The sequence below is a fragment of the Leuresthes tenuis genome, unplaced genomic scaffold (genome assembly GCF_036924035.1).
Source record: "Leuresthes tenuis unplaced genomic scaffold, fLeuTen1.0.hap1 SCAF_16, whole genome shotgun sequence".
In the NCBI taxonomy this organism is placed as follows: Eukaryota; Metazoa; Chordata; class Actinopteri; order Atheriniformes; family Atherinopsidae; genus Leuresthes; species Leuresthes tenuis.
In genome coordinates, this window is record NW_027325370.1 from 21931296 (window position 1) to 21958392 (window position 27097).

The window sequence follows — 27097 nt, forward strand, 5'->3', positions numbered from 1 at the left end:
TGCAGGCCTACTTAGTGGTTCTGTTGGACACAGACCAGCAACTGCTGGTTCTGCTTGTAAGCAGACCCTGCATAGATTTAACCAAAGCTGCGTGTCAGCACCGGGCGACATGACATCACGTCCCAGTGGGCCAGCGATGAGGGTTTTTGACAAAGCAACAGCAATTCCACTGGCCCCGAGAGGATTACTGTTTTGTCAAAGTACATTTACTGTATGTTCAGGGTTGTATCCACATGTTTTTTTCAAAAGCAAAAATCTCATTCTTCAGTTTTACCTTTTTTTTTATTTTACAAAAAAGAAAGTTGTTTTTTTTTCCTTTTGACTCAAAACTGAGTTCACTGTCTAATGATATCATCTAACTACAGTGTACTGATGCTGCAAAACTTAAAACTCAGCATGAGTGTGTGCTGATGTGTATCCTTTTCCTACTATGGAAAAACCTATATTGCCCGTTTAGCTGAGTTAAGTTATCGATATGGACATTAAAATATTCCCATGTTCTGGAAGGTAAAATACAATTTAATGGTATTGGATCAAAAAGAAGTTTATAACTGATGTCATATATTTCACAATTCATTCTGTGACTCATATAATTGCTTTCAGTTCTTTTTTTCCCTACTGTATATACACTAGCTTATTAATGCTGAATGACAACTGAATGACAAGAACTGAAGATCAGATAGATATTGCTGTAAAAGGGACTAAAGAATTAGACTTTTTTCATGTCATTTTTAAAGATATTTTCTACTTGACAGCAGAAAAGGTGATACCTAAAGGACACTAAAAACATTGATTTTCCTTACTGGGATGTATTTATTCCCTCAGAGGAAGTTCAGAAGAAACTACTGCATATAACATACTTGAAAAGTCCCAGAGATCTTCCAACAATGAAAGTCTGTGTTGTTTGTCATCTGCCTTTGACTGTCCAACACAATTACATCTGAAAATATTGCATTCAAGTGTGTGTTAATGCAATGCCAAGGAAGAAATCAGCAATGACCTTAGAGAAGCAATTGTTGCTACCCTTCAATCTGAGAAAGGTTATAAAGCCATTTCCAAACAATTTAGAGTAAATCATTCTACTGTAAGATGGATTTTTCACAAGTGGAAAACATTCGAGACGGTTGTCAATCTTACGCAGCAAGTTCAGACCGTTCGATGCTCTGTTTGCATTGAGATGTATCTCATACTCTGCAGGCCCCAGTTTGCAAGTTGATCACTGAACAGTTTGAAGAAGAACAAGTATTGGTTGGTTTGAATGGTTGCCATGAGCTTTTCAAACCCTCTCCTTGCTAAAACTGAACATGGGAGCACAAAAGATTTGCAAAGGTCCACCTGACCAAATGACAAGACTTTAGGAACAATGTCTTTTGAGCAGACCAGACCAAAGTGGAGATGTTTGGAGATAATGCACAGCACCACTTTTGTAGAAAACCAAACACAGCATATTTCACATTTACCTCATACCTTAACTATAAAGCACGGTGGTGGAGGGCTATGATTTGTTTTATTTAAGGTTTGTTTTATTGCAACAGAACACAGAACACTTCAATGGGTCAACCATAAACTCCTCTGTATACGAAAGTATTCAAGAGTTAAATGTGAAGTCTGTCTGACAGCTAAAGCTTGGCTGAGAATGGGTCATGTAACAGGACAATGATCTTGAACAACCGAATGCCTGAAAGAAAAAATAATCTAGGTGTAACAGTTACCCAGTAAAAGTGTAAACCTCAACCTGATTGAAATGCTGTAGGGGAACCTTAAGGTAGCTGTGCATAAACTAATGCCTGTAGGCCTCGGCGAAGCAACCCTGTTTAAATGAAGTGGGCCAAGGTTCCTCTATATCAGTGTGAGAGACAGATAAGGTCATGCAGAAAATGATTACTTATAGTTGCTCCTAAATGTGCTTCTATAAGCTATTGAATCATGGGGTGTATTTTGTTTTTCACATACTGCTTCTTTAATTTGGGTTCATTTCTGCCAAATAAACTATCACATGATATACGAAAGCCAAGAACAGCAAAGCTTAAAGAAAAAATTGAATGCCGTTATCTCAAGATCACGTGTTAATGATCTCATTATCTTAACAAGGCTTGTTTTATTGTAATAATGGGTTAATTGTGTCATTGATAACAAGGACCATTTTCCCGTGATACCAGAATAGCTTGTGTTGTTATCTCGAGACAATTTTGTTTTAATGGACTAATATATATTGTTAGTTTAGCCAAGTGAAGTATTTTTTTTCCAATTTGCCTGAATGGAAGCTACTGGCTTTAGTGGAGTTGGTTAAATTCTTATCAATGCCCATAACTGGCACCGTCTGTGCTCAAGAGCAGACATTTACAAAACACATTGCAGCAAACAGTCACTCACATTTCTTGCCTTGACTTAAAATTAATGATTTATCCCAAATGTCATGGGTGCAATAAAGAACAATGAAATTGGGATTAACACAGGGACCACTCATTTCTGAATTTACCATAATTGCCACTGCAGGCAAGGCTGCTCTCGGCTTCCGTAGTCATGTGATTTTGATCATTTGAGATTTTATTGACCTAATAATTAGAGCAGGTAATGATGAGATGGTTGTTTATGATGTCCTTACACATAAACTGAAGTTCACAGTGTAACTGGAAGAGTATTATTTAACATCAAATGCTAAACTATAATGTTTACTGTAGTGGGGAAATGGATACCCTGTCAGTCTATCTGCATTACTCATATTAAAGGTGAAAGTTACATGATTACTACAGCGGTCTCTTTAGTCCCCCGACTAGTTTGTGAAACTTAGGTGCGTCTGTTTTTTGACAGAAGCATTCATTTATTGAAAAGTCCTAATTCTTTGCACAGTCACTTCACGCTCGGCTATGGCAGGCACACCTGCCGCTCCAGACATTCCACCAGAGGACTCAGTTCCCAGGTCTGGAACGCAATCAAGGCAGCGCTCAGTGCTGTATCGAGCCATGATTGAATGGAACTCATTTCCAGCTCAGACTGCTGGGGCACACAATAAAGCAAGCTTTGAGAAAAAAAAAATCAAACAACATCTGGTAGCTCTGTGCCTGTGAACGTACAGTATGTGTGCATTTTATTCTGTACATAGAAATGGGAATATATGTGTGAATGTGTTTTAGTACTATGTGCTTACTGCTTGTGTATTTGCCCCTTTAATGTCCTGTTCTATCATTTGGTGTCACTTTGAAAAATCTTTTAATGTGAACCTTTCATGTGTGCCACTAGGTTTCAGTATGTAATGCTGAAAGTAAGTAGATATCATGGCATTAAAACATTTTTCTATTGCTTTTATGTCAATGAGGACAGTGGAAATGTAATTCGTAATATGTTTGTGAGTATTATTTCTGGGGGTTTGTGTATGTAAGTATCCTGCTGATGGACTACATGAGCTAATGGTGTTCATGAAATCCTCGATAATAAAACAGAAGGTCATGAAATTGCATTCAGTTAAAAGGCAACCTTTAAGATTTTTCTTTTTACCTACCTGGTACTTTTTTGCAGCTTTGGTGGATGGCAAGTTTTTACTTCTAAGTATTTAAAGCCATTAAATTCAATATTTCTGCATATAGAATTGAATGATTTCATGTAATGTGAAGGAGCCACTGGTTGTAATGAAGCCACAGAGAGCCATCACTCCACTCTGCAGCTCCCCTTGGATCACTTTTATTGCTTATAATGTTGTTTGTAGCTGTACCGGGCTGCAATTTTCAGTTTGGAAAAAAAAAGAAAAACAGGTCTAAAAACCCGCTGTAACTTATTTGCTCACAATACCCAGTTAACAGCCAGCTAGTGAACATAGTGGAGAATTTAACAACAAAAGAGCCAGATATTACCCTTAGGAGTTTTTTACATTAAATAGAGCTAAAAGGAGAGAGAATATTGCACTTAAATTTGTCAGCTGGCTTGAGGCACAACATTTTGCAGGATTTGTAAACTGGAAACTGTTTGCTCATAACTATGCCTTATCAACTTAAAAGATGATAATATGTCTGTGTTATGTTTACAGATTGTTTCTATTCCCTTTTTAGTGACTGGAAAAAAACGCATTCTGCAAGCTGGTAAATGTAATTCATTGGATTTATCTGCACTCTGCATGCATAGTAACCAGCTTTTATACCCAAGTACAAACCAGACCTCAGCACACTCATTCTGAACTGCTCCATGTCTCAGTGGAAAAAGATTTCCATGTTACACATGTTAGAGCTTTAAAAAGCTGTTGTGATTCACCTATGCAGTTTTGTTCTTTTGACCCTGTTAACTCCATGGTGTAGTGCAAGGAAGTGTGGATTGGCAGGGATTCTTTCATATGCTTTACTGTTGAATAGACGTGGGAATTGTCCTCGGGTGCAGGGGTTGTAGAGAGTAGATAAAGAAAACACAAAATTGAATCTCTGGGCCGGATTTATTTGAATTTCAGCGTGCAGACCTGATCTTGATTTTTCCACATATTTTGTATTTTGAAAAGTGGTTGTACCAACAAGTCTATAAGTGTCATTAGAAAGTCGAGAATTAAAACTTAGACTGACAGACTGAAATTCATTTATAGCTTGTAACAATATAGAACATATGACTATGAAGTTTTAGATAATGTCGAGATTATCTCTCACAGGAAGACATCAACCCCTATTCTAAAAGTATACTCTCTAACAGATCTAATTCTAAAATCTTGTAGTATTTAATTAATATGGTGATTATAGTCATTGTTTTCACCCTCTAAATGATCTGTACGGCACCTGAATGCACAAACAACTGCAACATCCCTGCCTATGTTGACAAAAAATGCAATTATTATGTCACTTACAGTACTAAGTACATATATATGTATATATATATATATATATATATATATATATATATATATATATATATACATATATATGTGTGAATCAGCTAGTTAAAGTTACTCTTGTGAATGTTGTGGCTTCTGTGGAGCAAGGTTAAATACTGCATTTCCTAACGGGCAGTCCAAGGATTCATTCACTTCGTTGGCCACCGTCACACAGACAGACAAAAAGATGCACTGAACCTGTGACAGAATGACACGAACTGTGAGCATCACTTCTTTCTCATCTTGCCCCTGTGATGCTCAACACTTATCAGGGTTTCGTTTATACGGTGGATGGGTGGGTGGTGAATTTAACACGTTTCTGTGCGTGCGTGTAAGTGTGTGGGTGTGTGTCAGTTTGTCAGCAGTGGCGCCTACGGGATGTGAACACGTGGGACCACAGTCGACTTGGGAGGATCATTTGCGGCAGGCTACGCTGTTGTAAAACGCTGGTGTATTTGTCAGCACTCTGCGGTGCCCGTCCAGGAACACTGACTCAGATAAGTGGCTGCTCTCGCACTGCAGCGAGTGTATGGGAGGTCAGAAAGGTGTAAGAAGTGGCTAAGCAACACAGTGGAATGAAAACGTGTGCAGTTAACATTCCACATTCAGCTGCCAGGCAAGATTTAATGCTTGATGTGGGAGAGGGCTCTTACCATTGACTGATAGTGAGTCACTCCACTCCGATACAGACAGCATCTGTTGGAGTGAATTTAATGCAACGTGGATTTCTGCTCTTTAAATTATGAGTTTTCATAAGCAATATTACTCAATTTACAAAGTCAGCTTCAAGAATGAGTAAACATGTGACTAGAAACCTTGAGAGAGTCACCCAAATACCTCAGCTTCCATAGTTTACTCAGGTTTGTACTTGTGTTGTTAGACTTTTGGTTGTCTGATGCAGTTAACCATCCCATCATGTTTGTATTCTTGACAGACAGAAACAGTGTCTTATACAACTTCAGTTGCAGGTTCTACTATTTTGTGTTTCACGATGCCCCAAATGTTTTCGACTGGTGAAAGGGCTTGACAACAGGCAGACCAGTCCAGCAACCAAACCATTCTACTACAAAGCCATGATCTTGTAATAGATGCAAGGTTAGAGTTGTCTAGCTGAAATATGTAAGGCCTTCCCTGTAAAAGACATCACAGTGATGGGAGTATATGTTTCTCTAAAACCTGTGTATCCCTGTCAGCATTAATGGAGCCTTTTCAGATGTGCAGGCTGCCAGGTACATATACACTAATGCACCCCTATACCACCAGAGATGCAGACTTTTCAACTGAGGCTGATAGCAAGCCAGGTGGCCCCCTTCCTCTTTAGTCCAGAGGGCATCATGTCAATGAAAAAATTATATATATTAAAAATTTGATTCTGCTCTGACCACAGAGCATTTTTCCACTTTGCCTTAGTCCACTTTAACTTAGCTTTGGCCCAGAGATGACAGCGTCGTTTCTGGACCCCGTTCACCTATGGCTTCTTCTTTGAATGATAGAGCTTTAACCTGCATTTGTGGGTGTCACCATGAACTGCGTTCACAGAAAATGATTTCTAAAAGTGTTCCTGAGCCCTTGCAGTGATTTCCATGACAGAGTTCTGCCTGTTTTTCATGCAGCCCTGTGTGACGTCTCCAAGATCACAACATGCAGTATTGATCTTTAGCTATGTCCTTTGTACACAGAAATGTCTCCAGATTATTGGAACCTTTTGATATCATGCCCTGTTGATGATATGAAATTCAGTATCTTCACAAATTTATGTTGAGGAACCTTGTTCTGAAATTGGTCCAGAATCTGCAGATGAAGTCTTTGCAGATTGCTGAACCTCTGTCCATTTTAACTTCTATGAGACTCAGTCTCTCTAAGGTGCTCTTATTATACTCCATCATGTTACTGCTGCTGCCAATTTACCTTATTAGTAACCTAATTTCCTCCATCTGTTTCTTTTCAGTACAACTTTCTTTCCAGCCTTTTGTTGTCCTTCTGTTGCTGCCATGAAATTCAAGATGAGGTCATATTTTTTATCAAATAGTAAACTGTCTCAAACTTTTTTTATATTTACACAGCATCCCAACTTTATTGGATCTGTGGTTGTAATATTTGATCACAAATCAAGTAAAGTGTAATGTAAAGATGAATTCTAACTGTTTCTCTAAAAACAGAAAGACATATTATTGAACGGCAGACCATATTAGATTTAGTGTTATCCAGAACAGCTTTACGGTATACCAGAGCTATCTTCTTCTGTCATCTTGCTGTGTGCTACTGGGGATACATTGACATTAGTTCAAAGTCTTATTTCAGACTGAATTCTGTATTTCTTTCTACTAGTGCCAAATATGCAGTAGATAATACTGACATGAAACTATAAAATATTTCCCTTTGTCTCAGAATTCCTCTGTTAGTGAGCATTAGGGAAGATTTATCACCTCTCACTGTTAAAAGAGAGGGAATCACAATTCACTTCACAGTAAGCAGATTTGTGGGAATGGCGAAGAACCTAAAAAGATTTGAGGAAATGAGGGTCCATTTCCTGCTCTGGAACAAATAGCGCCTCTTAAATATAAAGCTCATTTACGTGTACGAGTCACAAAATAGTTCTCCTGTGTATTGTCAGTGCAGTACCTCTAGGCTGTACATCACCACAATGTCTTATATTTGGCCTCTGGCTGTCGGGTTTCTTGCTTTGGTTGAACAATTCATACAGTAAACTGAATAGCCTGTCCTTTTCGCTGAGAATAATAAGTGATGTCGTCTATCTTTTGCCTTCCACTCACATTGCTCTGTTGCATTTATGTGTTTAGTGGCACAGAGATGGAGATTGCGTTTAAAAGAAAAGCTGTTTTTGTCAGTATCAAATCACTTAAATCACAATAAACACAGCAATTTGTCATGCAGCGGGACTGTGTTAATGTTTCATGCAAATATAGTTCATTAAACCTGGATGTAGTGTGTGTGGCACAGGCGGTGTGGTCGTTAGCACAGCAGCTGTGTGAGATCTCGGCTGGGACCTTAAAACTTAACACCGAAAACATAGGACAGTGTTTACATGTCCGACCTGTATCTGTATGGGTTTACTCCGGGTATTCTGGCACCTTAACGCAATCCAAAAACATGTGTGTTGGTTTAATTTGTGATTCTAAGTCGACTGTGTAGGTGTGAATACGTGATTGTTTGTCTTGTTTGCTTCTGTGTGGTCCAGTCCATAGTGTACCCAGTCTCTTAACCTTTGACAGCTGGGATAAGCTCCGGCCCTCAATGACCCTGAGCAGGATAAAGTCTATGTGGAAAATGAAATAATTGATTTGTTCTGGTACATTTACTGAGATATTGGTTGGATACAGCTACTTGCCAAGGCTTTACTGAACAATGTCACCATGGAACACATTCACATAATTTGTGCCAATTGACTAGTTTGGAAAAATTTGAGCAAAGAGTGAATGAGCCTGCATCAATCATATAATTGATACAAAATATTTGTGTTGATGGATTAATGGATGGAAAATGGATTAATAAAGTCTGTGTATCTGCTGAACATTGTTGCAATACAGGCTTTGCATCAACCAGCAGTTCGTTGCCAGTTCTAATTCTTCTCTTTTGCACATTAATCTTGTCCATGATTGATTACACAAAAAAGTTTGATCACTCTGACAGAACGGCCCTGTTTTAAGGTGGCCCTGTTTTTACCTCCCTTTTTTTCCTACCATTTAGGAGATATAGTCTTCCGTCATCTGGCATAAAGAGCAGGAACAGATCCAGTAGATGTCCTGCCCTCCCTATTTTTGACCAACCAACTGGCCAATCAGGGCAGACTGGAGCCTTCAAGAAAGAAAGTGTTTCAAGGAGAGGGTGGCGAGTAGTGCTGCAGCATTGAGGACCTGTAAATCTATGCCTGTAGACACCCCCTCCTCCCCCAAAAAAGAGATAATAAATCTGTAAAGGAAAATGATATGGGCTGTAAAAGCCAAAGGTATATGATTCAGTGTGCAAAGTATAGGCACATAAGGGTATAATGGAAATATGAATAGATTCAGGAAATGGCCAGTTTATGTGCCTCAATGATTTAAAGTGTTACTGCCAATGCTGAGTTTAACTCCCCAACAACATAACTTTGAAAAATGCTACTGTAAAGTTGATAGATAGCATTGAGGGATTGAGGCCATATTTGTTATGGAGAAGGTGACAAATTGTTTCAGAGTGAAAGAATAGATTTTTTTTAAAGACTTGGGGAAATGGGACATTTCTATTGGACATAACACTGAATACACTAATTTCTAATTGAAATAGATGTATCTTGATATTGAAATATTTTCGAACAGCAACTTTTGAGATTCCCCCTCTGCACTCTTGTTTTATGTTGTGTGGTAATGCTGATGTGCTGTTTTGTTAACATTTAAAAGAAAACAGTTGCATCGTTTGTCTGTGCAAGAGAGTTTTCCTTCCACGACACTGTCGTTTGTGCACTTGTTACTACTGCTCCCCCTGGTGGTTTGAAGAATTAAACAACTCACAGTATGTGTGTATCTCCTGGCTTTACCCTGCTCTGATATGCTGCCTCTGAAACAGCAGAGATAATACATGGAGCATTTTTTTTTCTTCACTTCATTACGACTCTGAAAATCCAAGGACGCACAAGAAGAGAATTACTTCTAATTGGGTTCTAGCTCATTAGCTTTAAGTTAGGATGTATAACACTCTTCTCTTGTGGTTTAAAATTGTACACAAATAGCTCTTTAACTGTTCTGTATGGCTAATTACAGCCTCTATAACAGGAGACACACTGGCACATTTTTACAAAACATTTATAAGAGAAATAGACAATAAACAAGGGTAAAAATGTTTTCTTAGCGTATATTGATTCATCTCGACACAATTATCAGACTGCATTTGCTAAACAGAAGTATCACTTGTTTGAATTCCACGTTTAATGTATAATTCCTGTGTGTTTTTCATCTTTCCACATTGCAGGTTAAGCTCTACAGGTTAGAAGACCTGTACTGATTGCAGACATGTTCTAAGCACGATTTCTCAGCCACCATGAAAGGGTTAGGAGCCAGCCGAAGTCGTCACCTCTCTGACTCATGTGAACCAGGGGGATGCACCCAAAATCCTCTGTGTCCTTTGGCGTCAGACCCTCATAGCTCCTTTCTGTTGAGCCCTACCATAAACCATTATGGCACTCTGGACCCCCATCTCCATCAGTGCACTCCCACCAGCCCCACCTCCCTGGCCCCTGACTGTCTGCTTCCTTTCAGCCAGATGACCAGCAGCAGCACCTTCCCTCGTCTGCATTTTAACCCCCAGGCTGATCAGCTCGACTGTTCCCAGACCTGTATGGCTGGTGGTGGAGCTGGGCAGGGCAGCAGGGCAGGTAACCTATCCTCATCCTTGTCAATGGGTATGGGCTTAGGTCTTGGACTGACTGGCGCTCCTATGATAACTAGTGGATCAGCCACCATCTCTTCTGCAGCAGCAGCCAAGATGAACCGGTTACCCTCCAACCTTTTGGATCAACTTGAGAGGCATCTTCCCCTTCAGCGCGATGGCTTCAGTACTTTGCAGTTCCACAGAGGACGTATGTCCAAGCAGCGCAGTGAGAGTCCAGGACGCATTCGCCACCTCATGCACTCTGTGCAGAAGTTGTTTGCCAAGTCCCAGTCCTTGGAAAACTCTGCTGTGAAAGGTAGCCTGAATGGGCGCTCAGCTGGAGGAACAACAGGAGGTGGTGAGGATGGTGGTAGACCAAGTCGTAGGAGCAAGAGTAAAGACAGGGCTAAGACTGAGGGGCAAAAGCAGAGACCTAGACCTAATACAATAGGCCTCTGGAGCTCCGATGATGCCCTGGACACTGACACTACCAAAGCTGGCACTATTGCTGTAGGTTACCGCAACCCACTGACCATGATGACTCTTGGCAGAGCGGTGTCAGACAGCCAGGCGCCTCTCAGACACATCCCACAGGGCTACAACACTATTTCTGCACATTCTCTCAAGACCTCAAAAAGCAGTAGTGACCTCAAGTTCCTGGCATGCCCAGTGACACAGGTAGGGTCTACCGAAGAGGCAAGAACCAGGGGAAGCAAGGATGATATGGTGGTCAAGAGGGGCACCTGGTCGACTCTCACCCTCAGCCAGGCCAGGCAAGTGTTGCAAAAGGGCTCTGCTACAGTCAACAGGACTCTGCTCAAATCAAAGTCATGCCATCAAGACTTGGCACAACAGTTCCTTCAGGTAGGAGGGCCAGTGGGTATTTATCTTTACTGTCAAATCTTTCTTTGAAATTTATTTTTTTAGTTGAAGCTTTAAAAATCATCCTCATCTTTATTTATTACTTTACTTTTTCATTTTACTGTCATGCTTATAGGTTTTCCTCAGAAATCACAATAGTCATTGTGTTTTTGGAAGTGCCATTGCTACCCATGAATAGTTTGAACAAATTTGTGAACAAAATTAGACACAAGCTATGCTATACACACATTAACAAGGGATGTACATTGAGTGTCAGCATGACACAGTCTCACAAAAATGTGTGTTTTCATAACTCAGGTCCCCCTAGAGGACTGGACAGGAACTTTGGGTCGTGGACGGACCAGAGGAACTGAGATCCCTTGTCGAAGGATGCGAAGTGGCAGCTATGTGAAAGCTATGGGAGACCTTGAAGACAGCGAGGACTCGGAGGGAAGCCCGAAACCCTCGCCCAAATCCGCAGCTCGTCGTCAGAGCTACTTGAAGGCCACCCAGCAGTCCCTGAGCGAGCAGCAGCCACCACCACCTCCACGCCAGTGAGTCTCACAGCACAGACAATCCAATTAATCAAACTGGAATTATGGCTTTGGATATCATGCCCATTGTTTTGTCATAGTTAAGTTTGTGTTTTTTTTTTTTTTTTACTTTACATTCATGAAAGCATAAACAGTATCTGCATTGAATAATGTTAATGTTGTGGAAGAGACTTTCTTCTCGTGTCCTCGAAGTCAGCAGGTGGCAGCATATCGTCACAAATATTGCTGGGGTGTGCAGCAGCATTTAGAAAACAAGCTCACAGAGGCAGTGCATGGAGGTAGACATGCAGCTCACTATGAAGGGACAAGAACGGGCATATACAATCATCTTTATTTGCTGCAAAGCAAATAGGTGGTAAAATTTTGCCATGTGTTTTACTCCTACACCTACATGGACAGGCCTTGCTGCTACGCTCTCATGCGGGAGGATTATCTGTGGTCTCCTCTACAGAGTGCATGCTCTATGCAGCATCTGAGGTCAGTGTGATCCACAGGCAGGCAGTCTGGCCCTCTTTCCACCCTCACTTGCCCTACCACTTCTACCCGCCACCTTTTTTTGCCCATACCTTCCTCGTATTTCTCCTCTAAGCCTGCAGCTACATCTCTCATCTTGCAGGTACCCCGAGTCACATGTTCGTTCTTTACTCCTAACGTGATTCCTCAAGCCCTGATGTCATGACATGCAAATGTTCATGGAAATCACTCCAGCACACTCCACTGCTTAGTCCACAAACATTATCACTGATGCCAGGTGCCAAACTGGCAAGCCAGAACAGAGGAAATTAATTTCTAAGAACAATTAAAAAAAAAAGACACATGCATAAAATCCTGTTTAACTTTTTCTCATGAATTGTTGTTTCCTCTGTGCTGCAATTCTAAACCCTAACACACATTGCCATCCACACATCTCAGTAGTATTTAATTTTAAACACTCAGGGGAATTTTTGAGAGTGTCATTTAAAGTAAACCCTAGATATCATCAATTAAACACAGCCTTTACTTTTTCCACTCTCTTTCTCGACTCCTGAGAGGCTGATTATTAAATTCACTTCCACAGCTCCCTGCCGTCCCTGAAAGAGCTGAACACTAATCGGAGCCTTGATAACTTAGACTGCCTGGTGAGCCCCCTGGAGGCCCCGCCATGCCACAGGAACATTGATTTCAGCCATTGCTCTGGTACACTGGGCAGAGGCTTGGCCAGTCAGGTATGTCTTTGATGGATTTATGTGTTACTATTATGGTAGTTTGTGATATTGTTTTGTTTGGAAAAAGATTTTTCCCTTTTCCCCTTATTTTCCGCTCCAAAAATTGAAGAGTAGATGTGATCAATGGCAAGCAAAACTGCACTGACACAACTAAACTTTTAATCCACTGTAAAGAAATATTTTAATGTATATCTCTGAGTGCAGTTTCAAAAATGAATGAACCGGCTGGTAACAAGGTATAAGAATAGAAAACTTTAGAGTTATTGTAGATTGTCAAACTGGAGCATGTGCAGCAGTGTAAACCTGAGTGAGCCCATTGTTGTAGCTTCACAGGGATTAGATTTAGAGTCGCACCATCAGCTAGGATGAAAATAACTTATAGTGAGGCAATGGGGTTACTGTATTTGGCCAGATTTTATATCAACCAGTGAGAGAGTCAGTGACTGCAACCAGCAAAGTATATAGAAGGGGATTAACAACATATAGCCAACAGGTGTATATGGTGGGAATACAACAGTGGGTTAATCAACAGATCTCAGAACCAGTGTGAAGTAAACACAGGAAGCAAAATTAGCAATAATGTGTAAGATGAAAACATTTCAAAATAACACAGAAAGTGAGAGAAAAAGCTGACGGAAGTGAGAGAAAATAGACAAATCCACCCCCAAAAAAAACAAAACCTAAAGCAGTAACATTACCTACATATTACATATTTTTAAACCATTTCTTTTTTGCCCATCTTAACTTGTGGGAATAGCCAGTAATTTAGTACTTAAACCTACATAGTGTGCTACGTTATGTTTCGGTACCACACGCTTTGGATTTTTTATATTTGAAACGCACAATTTAGTTTTCTTTATTTTCTTCTACTTCAGTAATGCCCTCAAAATTTTGGTTTGACACTTTGGAGGAGATTCAAGCCTTACGTTTGCACTGCACAAAAAAACATCCACATTTACAAAAAGCAAATATTACCAGCTCTAATTATTAACTATTCTTAACACCTTGGAGTGACCGTTGTACTGCAAAGTAAGAATATTCACACTTTAATGTGCGTCTGTCTTACTCAAGTAGAATTTTGAATACATGACATCTACCAGCAGCTCAGTGTTTTTCTATGTTCACACCTTTACTGAAGTCAAATATCTAAGTATCGCTTTCACTAGCGACTGTAGATCTGTTAATGCGTGTTCATCAGTCTGCCCTCTGCCCTCAGCGTGTGAGTCTGCACACGTTCTTTCAGGTATGCGGGCAGGGCTGTGGGCACCCTGCGCCGTACTGTGAGGGGGAGTCGAAGGCAGTAGAGGCTCTGGATCTTCCTGCGCCAACGTGCTTCCGCTCGCGCAGCCACAGCTACCTGCGGGCTATCCAGGCTGGCTGTTCCCAGGATGAAGACACAGCCTCTGTGGACTCAGAGTCACCACCACCCACCACTTCAGGCTACAGCTATAGCTCCAACACAAGTGAGTACAAATGACAGGACAATCTCTGACTGTAAGTTGGTCAAAGTGGAGGAAGAACTAACTGTAAGATACCATTCTTCTACCTTAAAATTTTTTTTAATTTGTGTAGGGAACTGAAAATAAAGTCTTAAAATACAGCACCCAACTCCATCAAATGTGAAATTTTAAACATATTTCATTTCACATACACTAACTCTCACAATACTGTTTAATGCGCCCTGGTCAGAACTATTGTCATTCCTGAATTTTAACAAAGAATTTACAATCTTGTTATTCATAAATACAAAAGTTTGACTATTATAATGTTTGTAAAAAAAAAAAATTCCAAAGTTATAGAACAGCAACTAAAGAAGGCTTTCAGATTGCGATAAATATTATAGACATAAAGTGTAAGCCTGGCTATATTATTGGTATCCTAATGATCTATATTTAGTTCCTCAGTACATATACAATTACATATACACAGTTTATGGAATAATGTTCTATGGATGGGGGAAACCAAAGTAGAGCTCGCTAAAAATACTGTGCAATTCAATTCAATTGAATTCAATTTGATTCAGTGCAGTTGGATAATATCTTATCAAACTGCTGAAGTATCAATATTGAGGAGAAATTACTAAATAACTAGATATATAAGAAAACAAAATGAAGAAGAAATAAAATAAAATCAATTTACAAACTTAGAAAGTTAAAGTGTAGCAGAGACAGAGGTGTGGTTGAAATATCCAGAGATGGTCATGAATGGATGGGAGTGTTGTTTTTTTAGCTGATGATGTCACACAGTTTCAGCAGGTAACACAGGTAAACTCTCTTGGTAGACATGGATGGAAACTCAGAGCCAACAGTTCAACATCTGGGGCGCTGAGACGGTTCTTCTAAGTGACATGTCCAGGATTACAATACCTGTGGTTAACGAGTGCGACAATCCCTCCCCATTTACTGTTATCTCTCATCCTCGTCAGGGCTCCAAAAAACCCCCACAGAAGATGCAATGAGTTCTGACCTAGATCTCAGTGAAAACTTTTGGAGAGAGCTGTGATATTGTTCTTACTGTTTGTGCTCAAATATACACACACACATATTATTTTTTTCCCCTCAGTGGAACATGTTTAATGATGTCTCCACCTCACATTACAATGCTGCTGCTAATTCAGTCGCACAAATTTAATGGGATGTTTCAAAGGTCAGAAACAAGATAAACCACATTACTGTTGCTCTGATTTTAAACCAATGTGAGTTATTACTTTGCAAACTGCTGTTTTTTCTCTTTTCTTTTTTAATTTTTTGTTCATACAGTCTATCTTTAAAAAAAAACATCTGCTAAAACTGTCATAAGTACAAGAGCTAATTAAACCTAATTTCTTTTTTTTTTCTGAAGAATAGGTTTCCGGTTTTTAGATGCAAGATAAAGAAACAGTATTAGTAACAAATGAGATGTTTTTATTTCCTCCCCAGTTTAAGGTTTGATAACTGTCTAATAATGATAAATTTATACTTCCAAAGATTGTTGGAATTACCAAAAGGGTCGTACCACCAGACGATATGTACATCCTCACTATCAAGTTTAAATGTCTTGTTAGTGCTTCAATTCATACTGGACTCATGTTTCATAGAATGCATATTTTTTATTTATTTTAACGGTTCTTTGTAGATTTTTGAAATTTAACATGGATACAGTTATTGTACTGGAAAAATGTGATTATTAATTCATTGTAATTACCATGTGCGTTATGATATGGGAAAATTGTACATTAATAGTACTGTTATTTCTTTTCATATATGACTTTTGTCTCGTCCATTGACGATGTGGTCTTATCAGTATATACAAGCTTTGTTAGTAATGGATTACTTGTCATTGGGGTTATACAGTCGAATTACAATGTAATAAATGACATCAGAATAAGCACAGATAACATTTGAAAAGATGTGTAACTGCACCTGGTGATGTTGTCAGGAATTACTTGGTTACGTTTCGATTGCATCATTTTGACTAGGCAAAGTGCTTCACCTAGAAGCAAACACAAAGAGAAGTACAGTCAAATTTGACCCTGTTCTGTCGATTTCCAAAACTTAATTTTGTCTGATTTTTATTTATTTTTGTCATTAACCAGGATATTTAGTGTTTTTTGCTGGGATGTCTTTGTTTTGATATTTTGTTGAAGGGTTTAACAAAGAACAATTTCGAGGGGAAATGTCTCAAACCCCTAATAAGCCCCATTGTTAAAGGTAACAATAGCTCACAATAGGCAGAATATGTGGTTGTTGTTTTTTTATGTCTAGACCACAGACTGTTCCCGCGGCGTCACCGTCGAAATGAAACGTAACTATCCTTAGTACATTCACAAGCAACGTAATACCGAAGCTTAAACCAATCGCCTTCATCTTTGATTAACTCGCGCTCCAGATCTATCCAATCGTTTGCAGAAATCAGTTACGGACAAAACGTGGACTCCAATCGTCGTCGTCAAGGGCGTGGACTTCAAATCTTTTCTTTCACAGTGTCGTTGTGTAGCCTACGGCAGGACTCCGTGGTCTGTCTGCAGCTCATGAATGAACGGAAAATAAGGATTTTCGAGTCACCCGCAACACAGTAAGGTTTTTCGCTTTTTGACGCCCGACGGTTAATGTTTGGACTGTCACTTGTTGTCGGTACGCTAGCCACAGTAAGCTAACGTGCGCGATCGTTAATCGTGAGGTAGGTTAACTAGCTAGCTAATGTGGTTGAAGAAAGGGATAAGACCCAAGAATATGAAGAGTGTGAGTGCAGAAGCCGAGGCGACGAGGTGGTAATGTGGTAGCCGTTTTTAGAGGAGTGGTAATGATGACAAAAAGCCATCTCTTTTCTTTTTGCCTTGCTCATATCAACTACATAATGCCTCGGGCTGTATACCGTTAAATGCCCAGTGTGGTAGCACGCCGCTATGAGCGTCTATTAGCTAGTAGCAGAAGCTAACAGGAGCGGAGGCGTAGACAGCCGGGGTATGGACACCACGATGCCTGGAAAGCCTTGCTAATAAACCCGTTTGTTACAGAAAGTAGCTGCAGTAGCCTAATGTAGTTGTGACTACACGTAAAAATATTTAAGTCGTAAAACACTGATCCGAATTGTTCATTATAGCTTAGAAGAATCCACCATTTATGTGGAAATCGCTTCAAATTGAACGTGTTTTTTGATATTTGATTAATCGGTGAGATTGTCTCTCCGAATAACGTCAGCGGTTCAGTTAAGTAAATTAACTGTCCTTTCTTATCTTAACCTCGACATGTGACTATGATGCGTTTCCAGAGACACGAGAGACGCTGAGAATCACGCTTAACTGCATGTATCAGGTTATCCAAACAAAAAGTCTGAATTACCCCGTACTGCTTGTCGTTTTGTTATCTTGGTGCAATGCTCTCTTCTAACCAGGTCAAAGCACCATGTACTAGATAGTCAACTGGTTTGTTACATTCAGAAGTCAGCTGAAAGTAAGCTGACGCCCGTTGTGTTTCAGTAATTCAACGAGAGATGTTCTGTGGTGACAGTGAAATAGAGTCATCGTTTGGACATCTACTTAAAAATTGTTTTCATCACTTGCAACAACTGCAGTGTCTATTTTTAGGTGTCCAGTTTCATGTACCGTTTTATTCAGTAGCTACCATGTGTTTAAGACCTGAGGACACAATCAATAATTCATCAGCTTCCTGCACTCTGTAGTGCTCTGATGTTTGGACACTTATATGGCTTTTATAAGAACCTCCTGACACTAGGAGGGTATGTACACAAATGGACTGTAGCATTAGAGCCATAAACTTTCCTTAATACTAGCTGTTGTTTGGTTTTGCTGCACTCGCTGAACATAGTTGGTGAGATTGGCTGAGATGGTGTAAAGTTGAAGTCCTGCAGACACAGACTGGTGGAGCTTCATTCTAGTGACTAGGTGTGTTCATGGTATCCAAAAAGCCCATTACACAACACATGGTGTATCTGTAATATCATAGATAGACTGTGAGTCACCCTCCACTGTATTACACCCTCTTCCTCACACTCATTGATGAGGTAATCTCTTCACCGAATGGGCAAACAAACTGTAGTTTCACACAGTAAGGTCAGCAGCAGACAGGCTTCTTAATGATGAGTCCACATGGAAGTATATGAAAAGCCAGTACATTTCCTTAACAAGTAGCCTACTAATTTTATAACTTCTGAACAATGGTAAAATTATGTCAATTAGTCCCCAGAATACTTCTGGCCTGCGACTGAATAATACAATTGATGCACATTGTATTTTGAGGTCATCACACACTGATAAACACAATTTTGTGGTATGCTTTCTGTTAGAAAATGCCAGTTTTTCGTCGAGTGAAATGGTGAATAAATCGTCAGGAATTATTTTTTTGATTATTTTGTAGTTCTTAAAAAGAAAAAGTTCTGTTGTCCCAGCATCTGAAACCTAATTTCCAGCGTTAAGCTGGAAAAATCAACCACAGGTTTTCCATTTGGTTGTGTAAGGGAGACACTTGTGTGATTGTAATGAGGTGTAACGAACCTATGTCACTATGATGAGATGAGAGGAAAATAAGGTAAAATACAAATCTATTTAACAATATCCAATCCAGAAACATTAAACCCTTTGAGCTCTTGCCACATGTCTTAACATTATCTTATTAGGCTCTAACCCAGACTGTTGCCTCACTCCAACAGGTCAGACAAAGAACCACAGGAGGTCCTAAAGATATCAGACTTTGCAGCACATAAGAATGTGCAAACTAAGACTCCAACAGGGCAAAGGTTGGAGATAATTGGAATTTTGTCTTGGTTTTAATGACTGTTCTCAAGGCAAGTTGCTCTTTTCTTTTGGTTGACAAGTTTTTAGCATGTTTGTAAATGGACTTATAGCTGCCAAATGGCCTCACCAGTCATTTTGATATATGCAGTGCCTCAAATTTGCATGAACTCCCCACAGTGTAAACCTGTTGGACAGCAAACTATCCACAGTTGTTAACTGGTTTCACCGTAAGAAAAGTTCGGGTTTTGTTAATCTGTTATAATCTATTGTACATTTTTGATAAAAAAATCCATTACGAATATGTTTATGATGCTTCAATGTTTCCCCATCTGACATTAGACGAATTCCTGTACGAAAGCCAAAACATCAAAATGCCAGCTTCTGCAGTTAATTTCTCATCAGATTTGAATACCAAGGTCTTAGGTGGTTTTTCAGAAGTCATTTTTCTGTTTGTCAGCCTGCTCTACCGTAAGGCTAATTTTGGACACAAACTCTCCTACCACCTCTTTTATGATACTTGGCTTATATCTAGCTTTTTACTTAGTGCTATCAGCAGTAACTTGCAGCACTGATGAATATGCTTGATGTGTGCTTTCCTTTTATGCGTGTTGAACTCGATCCTTCAGTCGAACCACACTGTTGTCCTGTAATTACAACACTGTGCTGGAGGCCAGAATCTCTTCTGAGCCAGCTCGGCAGTAATCGGGAGAACTGGAATCCTATTGCTGGTTTGAGATGGACAATGAAAGAAAATGTGTTTTAGGTTTATTTTTTATTTATTTATTTTTTACTAAAAGATACTAATGACAGCAGCAGCGGTACAGCACAGGAAAGTACTCCACCGTGTACAGTGAGGTATCAGACTGGTGTGGAGGACCCATTAGTGGTCATCTGATCGCACTCAGACAGAACTACTAATGGAGTCAGTAGACTGCATAGCTTTCGTGAGCGATGTAGTTAAGTTATTTGCTGATCACAGAGGTGTTAACGGTGTCACAACTGATCTCAGTGGTTTTCAGAGGACGAAAAAGCATTCGGGTCTGTCGGAAAGAGATTTCTAAACAGCTGCTCCACATAACTTGCCAGCTTGGTAATGAGATTTCTTAGTCACATTCTTTCTGTTAACTTGGCAACTTTTCCCTCAACAGTTGGAATTAAAACAAACAAACAAACTTTGGGCTCCTAAATGTGAAAAATAAACATGTTGCTTTTAATGATCAACCCACAGAAGAAAATTAAAAAATCTCTAAATGAACTGTAATGTTGTTCCTTAACCCCGCGATGTGTCAGTGTATCGCTGTTTGCTTCCAAGTTTGCCAAATCAATGTCCAGCAAGTACAACGTTTTTAAAAAAAAAATAAAAAATTTTATCATGCATCCACTGGTCAGGACTTGATTGAAGGTGAGATGTTCTGTCGACTAAAGTTCTAAAGTTTCCCGTCAGCACCAATCGGAGTAAGAGCCGATAAATACCTGCAGCTCTTATAGGGAAGTTTTGTGCAGGACTGAACATAGAGCCTTTACTGGGTTTGCTCTTCATTGGAACTTGTTATTCCACAGAAAATGTTGAACCTTCCCATTGCGCTCAAATGCCAGATGTCAGCTGGTTTTAGCAGTTTTCTTTTATTTTGTTTGTACCTTTTTACCATTGTGTTGATGCTTTCAGCAGTCACATGTGGAATGCAAAAGGTTTGGAAAATGTATTCTTGGCAGATGCTGAGATTAATCTCTTGTCCTTCCAAATCACTACGACTGACTGTCTTCCTGTGAAACAATATAAAGCTGTTTGTTTCAGTAGCTCACAAATCAAACTGCATTACAATGGAGTATGAATTGCAAGTATGTGCTTACATATTGCAAGCTTTTTGGCTTATAATGGACTGTAGCGTTTTGTGTGTTAAAGGGACACCGCAGCCTTTGAGATGCAACAAATGCAGCAGAGGCATGTGTGGAGACTCTGGACTTACTGGGACACATAAATTAATTTCGGGAATGTCATGTATCTGTGACTTGAGCACTACAAGAAGGGCCTCAGTCTTGGAATAAAGGTTCTTTTTGTCTGCTGGAAGTGATGTTTGTTCTGGGGCGAGGTTGCCACTTGCAGGCCGGGCTGCTCGAGCGACACATAAACGGCGTGCGCTGGATTCCAAAGTCGTGTTTGTGTATGTTGGTGGGATTTAATGATGGCTTTAATGGTTCTTTGCGTCACTGGCTGATGACGGAAGTGCAGTACCCTCAGAATTACAGGGTGTCGGGTTGCTATTTAGACTGAAACCCATTGCCAAAAAAGAATTGATACAAAATTTTCCTAACAGGGCCAAAGTAATAACTTTTAAATAGCTTGTTCAGCTGTTTTAGAAGAATCTAATGTAATCGACTCCTGCTTGTCTTGGAGCACTTACATTTGACTAAGCAACATGCAGTTTAAACGACATCTGCCCCCAAACGCTTGGAAAAGACTTGTGGTATTTTGCTCGTGTCACGTGTGATTGTATTGTAGTTGGCTCTCAGTCGTCTACCCTAAATCTGCAGGCTTTCCACTTTTGGGCCTCATTTTATTATCAATCGAAAGAAATTGTAAATTTTATGTTTCAAATATGTGACCATCTGAATGTTACACCGTTATCCAAATATTGTGCACTTTCCTTCATCGAAATTCCATTTTTCACACGAGTTACTGTTCAAATATAACGAGAATATCACTGATTCTAAAAAGATTCACAGCAGTGTGTAGTCCTTGCAAGGTCCTTAAAACACGTAGGTGTTTTATTTAGTCTTGTGTGCGTGTAGCTTTTTATTAGGTCCATGACAACAGGTTTCTGCAGGTAATTCAGGGACGCTGAAAAACTCGAATTTGTCGTCTTAATCCGTAGAGAAGGAATACTGGAGACCTCTAGAAAGAACAAGCACGTTTACATGACAATAGGAAAAAGCTTATTATTGTGTTAGTTTGACTAAAACTGGACATTTAAATGAATGCTGACCGTCTCTTGTTTTAAAACATGTTAGTTCAACCAAAATTGTACGAAATGGAAGCTCACGGGACCAACGTAAATGGATAATGACGTTGGGGCTGACGGACTCAAATGGGTCTTGGTTTGTTTACTCTTTAAAGGAACTAATAGGTTCTTTCAGACTGAAGTTGACTGCGATTACACAGTCCAAAATCTTGCAAATATTTGGCTAATTATTTGTTTATTCTTTTTACACTTTCCGAAAAGGTTTTATTTTCTTCTTTTTGGAGGTGGCTGGTTGGTGGGATATGAAAGAAAACTATGCAGCAAAAGGCCACAAGCTGGCTGGCTGGCTGCATTGAGGACATTCAGCCTCTGTTCTTGGTGCCCACACTCAACCAGTTGAGCTACCCCCATACCCTGATTCGGCTAATTTCTGTCAAAATGCAGTCAAACAGCGTTCAGTTTTACACATTACTACAAGGGTTGCACTGAGGTGTGCAGTTACTTATGCTTTAGAAAGCTGCCATTGTGAAACAATCACAAATGTATGTTTTATCAGTGTGTTTTGTCACCTTTTACTTATTCGCTGTCAAGTTGATAGAAGCACAATTTCTCCTCCTCTGATTGCACCAGACATGAATGGCCGACTTTGAATGTTGTTTTTACAGTAAGAATAAACAGAAACATTTTATTTCTGCTTCGCTTTGAACAACTTCCATGAACTGCAGTTTGGCTCTATTGATATATACTTAGACTTACTTTTTTTTTGTAAGATGTAACGTTGGAGCATGTGCAGAGTGCCTTGGCTCATTTAAGTCCAGTTGAGCATGTACCAAGGTGGTGATTCAATCCTCAATCCACATAATCTGGGTGTGTTAGTCTGGTTTAGTGAAGCTAGTTTTCAGATGACTTTTGATGGGTGTGGTTTTGGTGGCATTAACACAATAATTCTTCTTTTTCTGGCGTCTTGTGGTGTAAATGTGCTTGCTGAAAAAGCCATGTGAGCGTGGAGCCACTGGGGGAAAGTGCACGCTTCAAACATGTTCTCCAGGACAAAAGTTTGTTTATGTTGCAGCGTTTCCTCACATTCTTCACGCGTTTCGTACAGTTTTCGTCACTGTATGTGTGTGAAAATGTCCTTCACTAGAGGTTTTCTGGTGTCTGTGAAATGATTAGAATCACCTGTAGTCCGGTGCTGAAATTCAAACCTTAAGTGAGTGAGTGAATGAGTTTCAGTTGACAAAATAATTAGCTAATTTTTTTTGTTTTAATTCTCTGCAGTATAGATAAATAACAATGTATTTTCAGTCATGTTTTCAGTCTTGTTTTCCTGCTTTATATGTTCCTTTTTAATCTGTTCATATGATCTGATGAAGTGAAAGTCCCACACCACTAAGCACAAAAACCCACAGCTAGCATGGCTCCATGGTTACATAGTAGGGTAAAACAAAAATAGCTGTCGGAGGAAGAGGCAGAAGACGGTCTCCAGAGCAAAAGGCCTGTTAAGGTGTAGCATGTAAAAGAAGATCCCCAGAGATAGGCTGACGTCAATGGAACACAACCACCAGCAGAAACTAATCACAGGGAGCACAGAGGTTACTTTCAGTACAGCTCAATGGAGGCAACAGCAATAAGGGCAAAGTACAGGTTTGTTTTGCAGATAGGCAGAGGTAATGGTTTTATATTTTGGCACTTCATAGGCACTGTCACTTTTATTTTGCTGCTTTTTATCTGAAGTCTTGAGAGACAAAGAACAGCCCCCTCTCTCCAAAGTTCTCTGTTTTCTCATCACTTTTTGTATTTCCTCTGTGTCTGCAGTCAGCAATAGGAAGGCTCCTCCTCCAGTTCCACCCCGCACCACCTCCAAGCCCCTCATCTCAGTGACTTTGCAGAGCAGCACCGAGTCCGCCCAAGACATATACCTTGACCAGCAGGACCGCGGGAGTGAGGCCAACAGCCAGTCAGGACGCAGCTCTTCTGACAGTCTCTGTAGCGTACGCACAGGCAGCCTGGCTAAGGGGACCCACCCTCCACCTCCTGTCTCTGCTGCCACCCCTGCACCCGCTGCAGCCTTCGGGCTTCCTGTCCCAGCCCCCCGTGACCTGTCCTCTGCCACCACTGTTGCTGCCACCACCACTTCCACATCTACTGAGTCCCAAAATGACACCCTGAGCATTGGAATAACTCTAGAGCAGCCCCCAACTGCGCCCAAGAGGAAGCTGTCCTCTATTGGAATTCAGGCAAGCTGTCTATTATTTTTTGATTTCTAAATCTACAGTGAGATGTGCGAGTTCACATTTACACTTCAGCAGTTGGCTGATCCTCTCTTGTTGGTGATATTTTAGGTGGATTGTGTTATTCCAGTCCCAAGAGAAGAGCTATTACCCCTGTCTGCACCTCTAAAGTTTCAGTCAATTGGAGTTCAAGTTGAAAACGGCAGGCCGTAAGTATACTCTGCAGTCTGTCTCGTATATTCAATAAGGAGGATATTAGGAGAGTACATTAAGACCAGCAGACGGCTGTAAGCAGGTTTGTTCCCAGGCGACTGAATGATGGATAAAAAGCTAAACCTCACGCTGAGGGACCCTTAAGAAAGGTTTCCAGTCCATACTACTCTAGTGAGAAGTCTTCAGGTTTTGGTATATTATAATGTGATTATAATAGGCAGTGTCCAGTAATGAATTTGTAATTAAACCCCTAACCTATAATGATGCTGATTTTTGGCTCCCTCACCAGGCCTTGCTTTTCTAAAAGCACTGTAGCTGCTCTATGTTTTTCCATATTCCATGTCTGTGCTGGTGAGTCTGCCACATTTACAGCAGTGAGACGTTAAGGCCGGTCAGCAGTCGACCTAGCAGCAGAACAAAGTTCTGATTGATGGTCTTTCACTCTTCTTTTGACTGTAGTGAGCTGAACATAGCACTGTAATTTATTTTTTGTCACATTTATTTGAAAGTGTACTTCTTTTTCTCCTGCTCATTATCTCTAAAGCCAGCAGTTCATTAAACTTTAATGCTCTGTTCCTGCTTTGTTTCTAATTCCCTGACTGCCACATCCTCGTTGCATTTCCTTTTTATGAGTTTGGTCTAGGTTATAATGCACATTCAACTGTCCTGTCAGTTAAACTCACTGTCTTCAAATTATGAGTGTGGAATATGTTTAACCCATAACTTCATTGTGTTCTTTGTGTAAGGCTGTCAGAAGCTGATGTTTATGCATGTCCCTGCAGTCTCAGCCGGGACAGCAGCATGGCCTCCAGACAAAATACAGAGACTGAGCCGCAGAATGTCGCACCCACAGAAAACAACGTAATCAACTACACCAACAGTCAGACAGTGAATTCCACTGCAACAAACGGACAGGACAAAGCCATGGAACAGCAGCCCCTTAAACACACCTCCGCTTCATCCAGGATATCCACCGAGACTCTGGACCCGGCTTTAGACCCCTCCTCTCTGCCGCCGCCTGATCCCAGCCTCGAGTCGGGGAACTGCAGTACGCAGGGAGATGCTGGTCAGCCCAGTACGCCAGCGTGCCTCAGAGACGGCAATTGGTTTCTGAAGCTACTGCAGGCGGAAACGGGCCGCATGGAGGGCTGGTGTCGACAGATGGAGCAAGAGACCAAAGACAACAAGATCTCAGAGGAGGGTGAGTGATAAAATCCCATCAAGTTAATGCCAAACCTTTCAGGCCCTATTTACTTTATTCACATCTTATGTTCAGAATAGATCCAGATAAGATAGAAGATGTATTTCAACATGGATGCATGACTGCCTGTCTGTTTGCTGTATCATGAATATCATCACATTCCATCTGTTTTCCCAGGCAACATGCAAATCAAGGCCGCACCTTGATAATGTCTGACTGCTTTTATTCTTTAGAGCTCTCATTCACCCAGTACACATCATTAGTGTCTTTCTGTGCGTCATCCAAATTCCTGCAGCAGCTTTGCTTTTGTTGCTTCAGTGGGATGGAGACCAAATGAGGCACCTTAGACATTAAAGAGACGAAGCAGTAGTACATTTAACTAAAGGCTTGTCAAGGCAGAGCCATGAAGAATTGATGTGCATTTTGGTGAAGTTCACAGACAGGGGACTAGGTCAGGACAAAGCATGGCACACTCATTACTGCCATTGACTCAGAGTTCTGCAGATCATTAGAGCGGCAGTTATTGTTTTATTTGTAATAGAGCTATTGCAGTCATTTCCCCTTTTCCCTCCCCCAGAATATCACTTAGGCACTAAGCGCAATTTCTGCAGTGTGTAAAATATAAATGAGAACAAAGTGAACTCATGGTTTCTGAGGGCCTGACTGATGAATTTTCATTTACATGCAAATAGCGGGCAGAAAATAACTGAATAAAGTGAGATTGAATTAACGAATTACATGGGAAGAAGTCATGTAGGATGTTAAAAGGCAGCGTTTAGAAAGTGTGTTTTATCACCTAACAGGAATATATTTTGCTTACACATCCTCGCTCACATCTTAATGTAAATTTACGATGAATTAATTCTCGATACGTATTTTTCTCTGCATTTGCAGTGTTGGGGACGATCCGCAGTGCAGTAGGCAGTGCTCAGCTCCTCATTTCACAGAAGTTTGAGCAGTTCAGAGGACTCTGTAATGAGAACTTGGTGAGTGGCTTCAGTACATTCTGTTGAACTTCTCTCTGCGTATTTCTGCTGCCCCGTTGATCCGATACTCAAACTGATCCGAATGCTTCCATCTTTTACAACAAAATGAAAAAGTCTTTTGATTAAGTTACATTTAGGAAGTAATCTGATTCACATTTTTTCCCCACTAGAATGTAAACGCCAACCCCCGACCAACAGCGCAGGACCTTGCAGGGTTCTGGGATCTGCTGCAACTCTCAATAGAAGACATCAGCATGAAGTTTGATGAGCTCTACCAGCTGAAAGCCAACAACTGGCAGCTTCCTGAGAAGCCTGTGAAGAAGGTGATGTTTTTTTGTTCTTTTTAGTACCTTCAGTTATGTTGCTGTTCAGTTAATCAACATTTAGTTGTTACAGTTGTTTTTCAAGCAAAGATGGCAGATTTCCTCCAATAACTGCTTCTCAGGG

At 40.4% G+C, this 27097-nt stretch overlaps 1 protein-coding gene across 2 annotated transcripts in view; it reads left to right on the forward strand.

Moving 5' to 3' along the window:
- The window catches only part of dlgap4a (discs, large (Drosophila) homolog-associated protein 4a), a 92335-nt gene that overhangs the window by 61097 nt on the left and 4141 nt on the right, over positions 1–27097 (forward strand). Inside the window, exons 2-10 of one of the 2 annotated variants that reach the window (XM_072367611.1) lie at positions 9809–11071; positions 11387–11622; positions 12680–12827; positions 14044–14290; positions 23835–24256; positions 24362–24459; positions 25210–25664; positions 26559–26650; positions 26821–26973. In XM_072367611.1, coding sequence (XP_072223712.1) covers positions 9878–11071; positions 11387–11622; positions 12680–12827; positions 14044–14290; positions 23835–24256; positions 24362–24459; positions 25210–25664; positions 26559–26650; positions 26821–26973 — 3045 coding nt within the window. In that variant the 5' untranslated portion in view covers positions 9809–9877. The remainder of the gene's footprint in view (positions 1–9808; positions 11072–11386; positions 11623–12679; positions 12828–14043; positions 14291–23834; positions 24257–24361; positions 24460–25209; positions 25665–26558; positions 26651–26820; positions 26974–27097) is intronic. The other variant, XM_072367612.1, reaches the window with a different exon arrangement.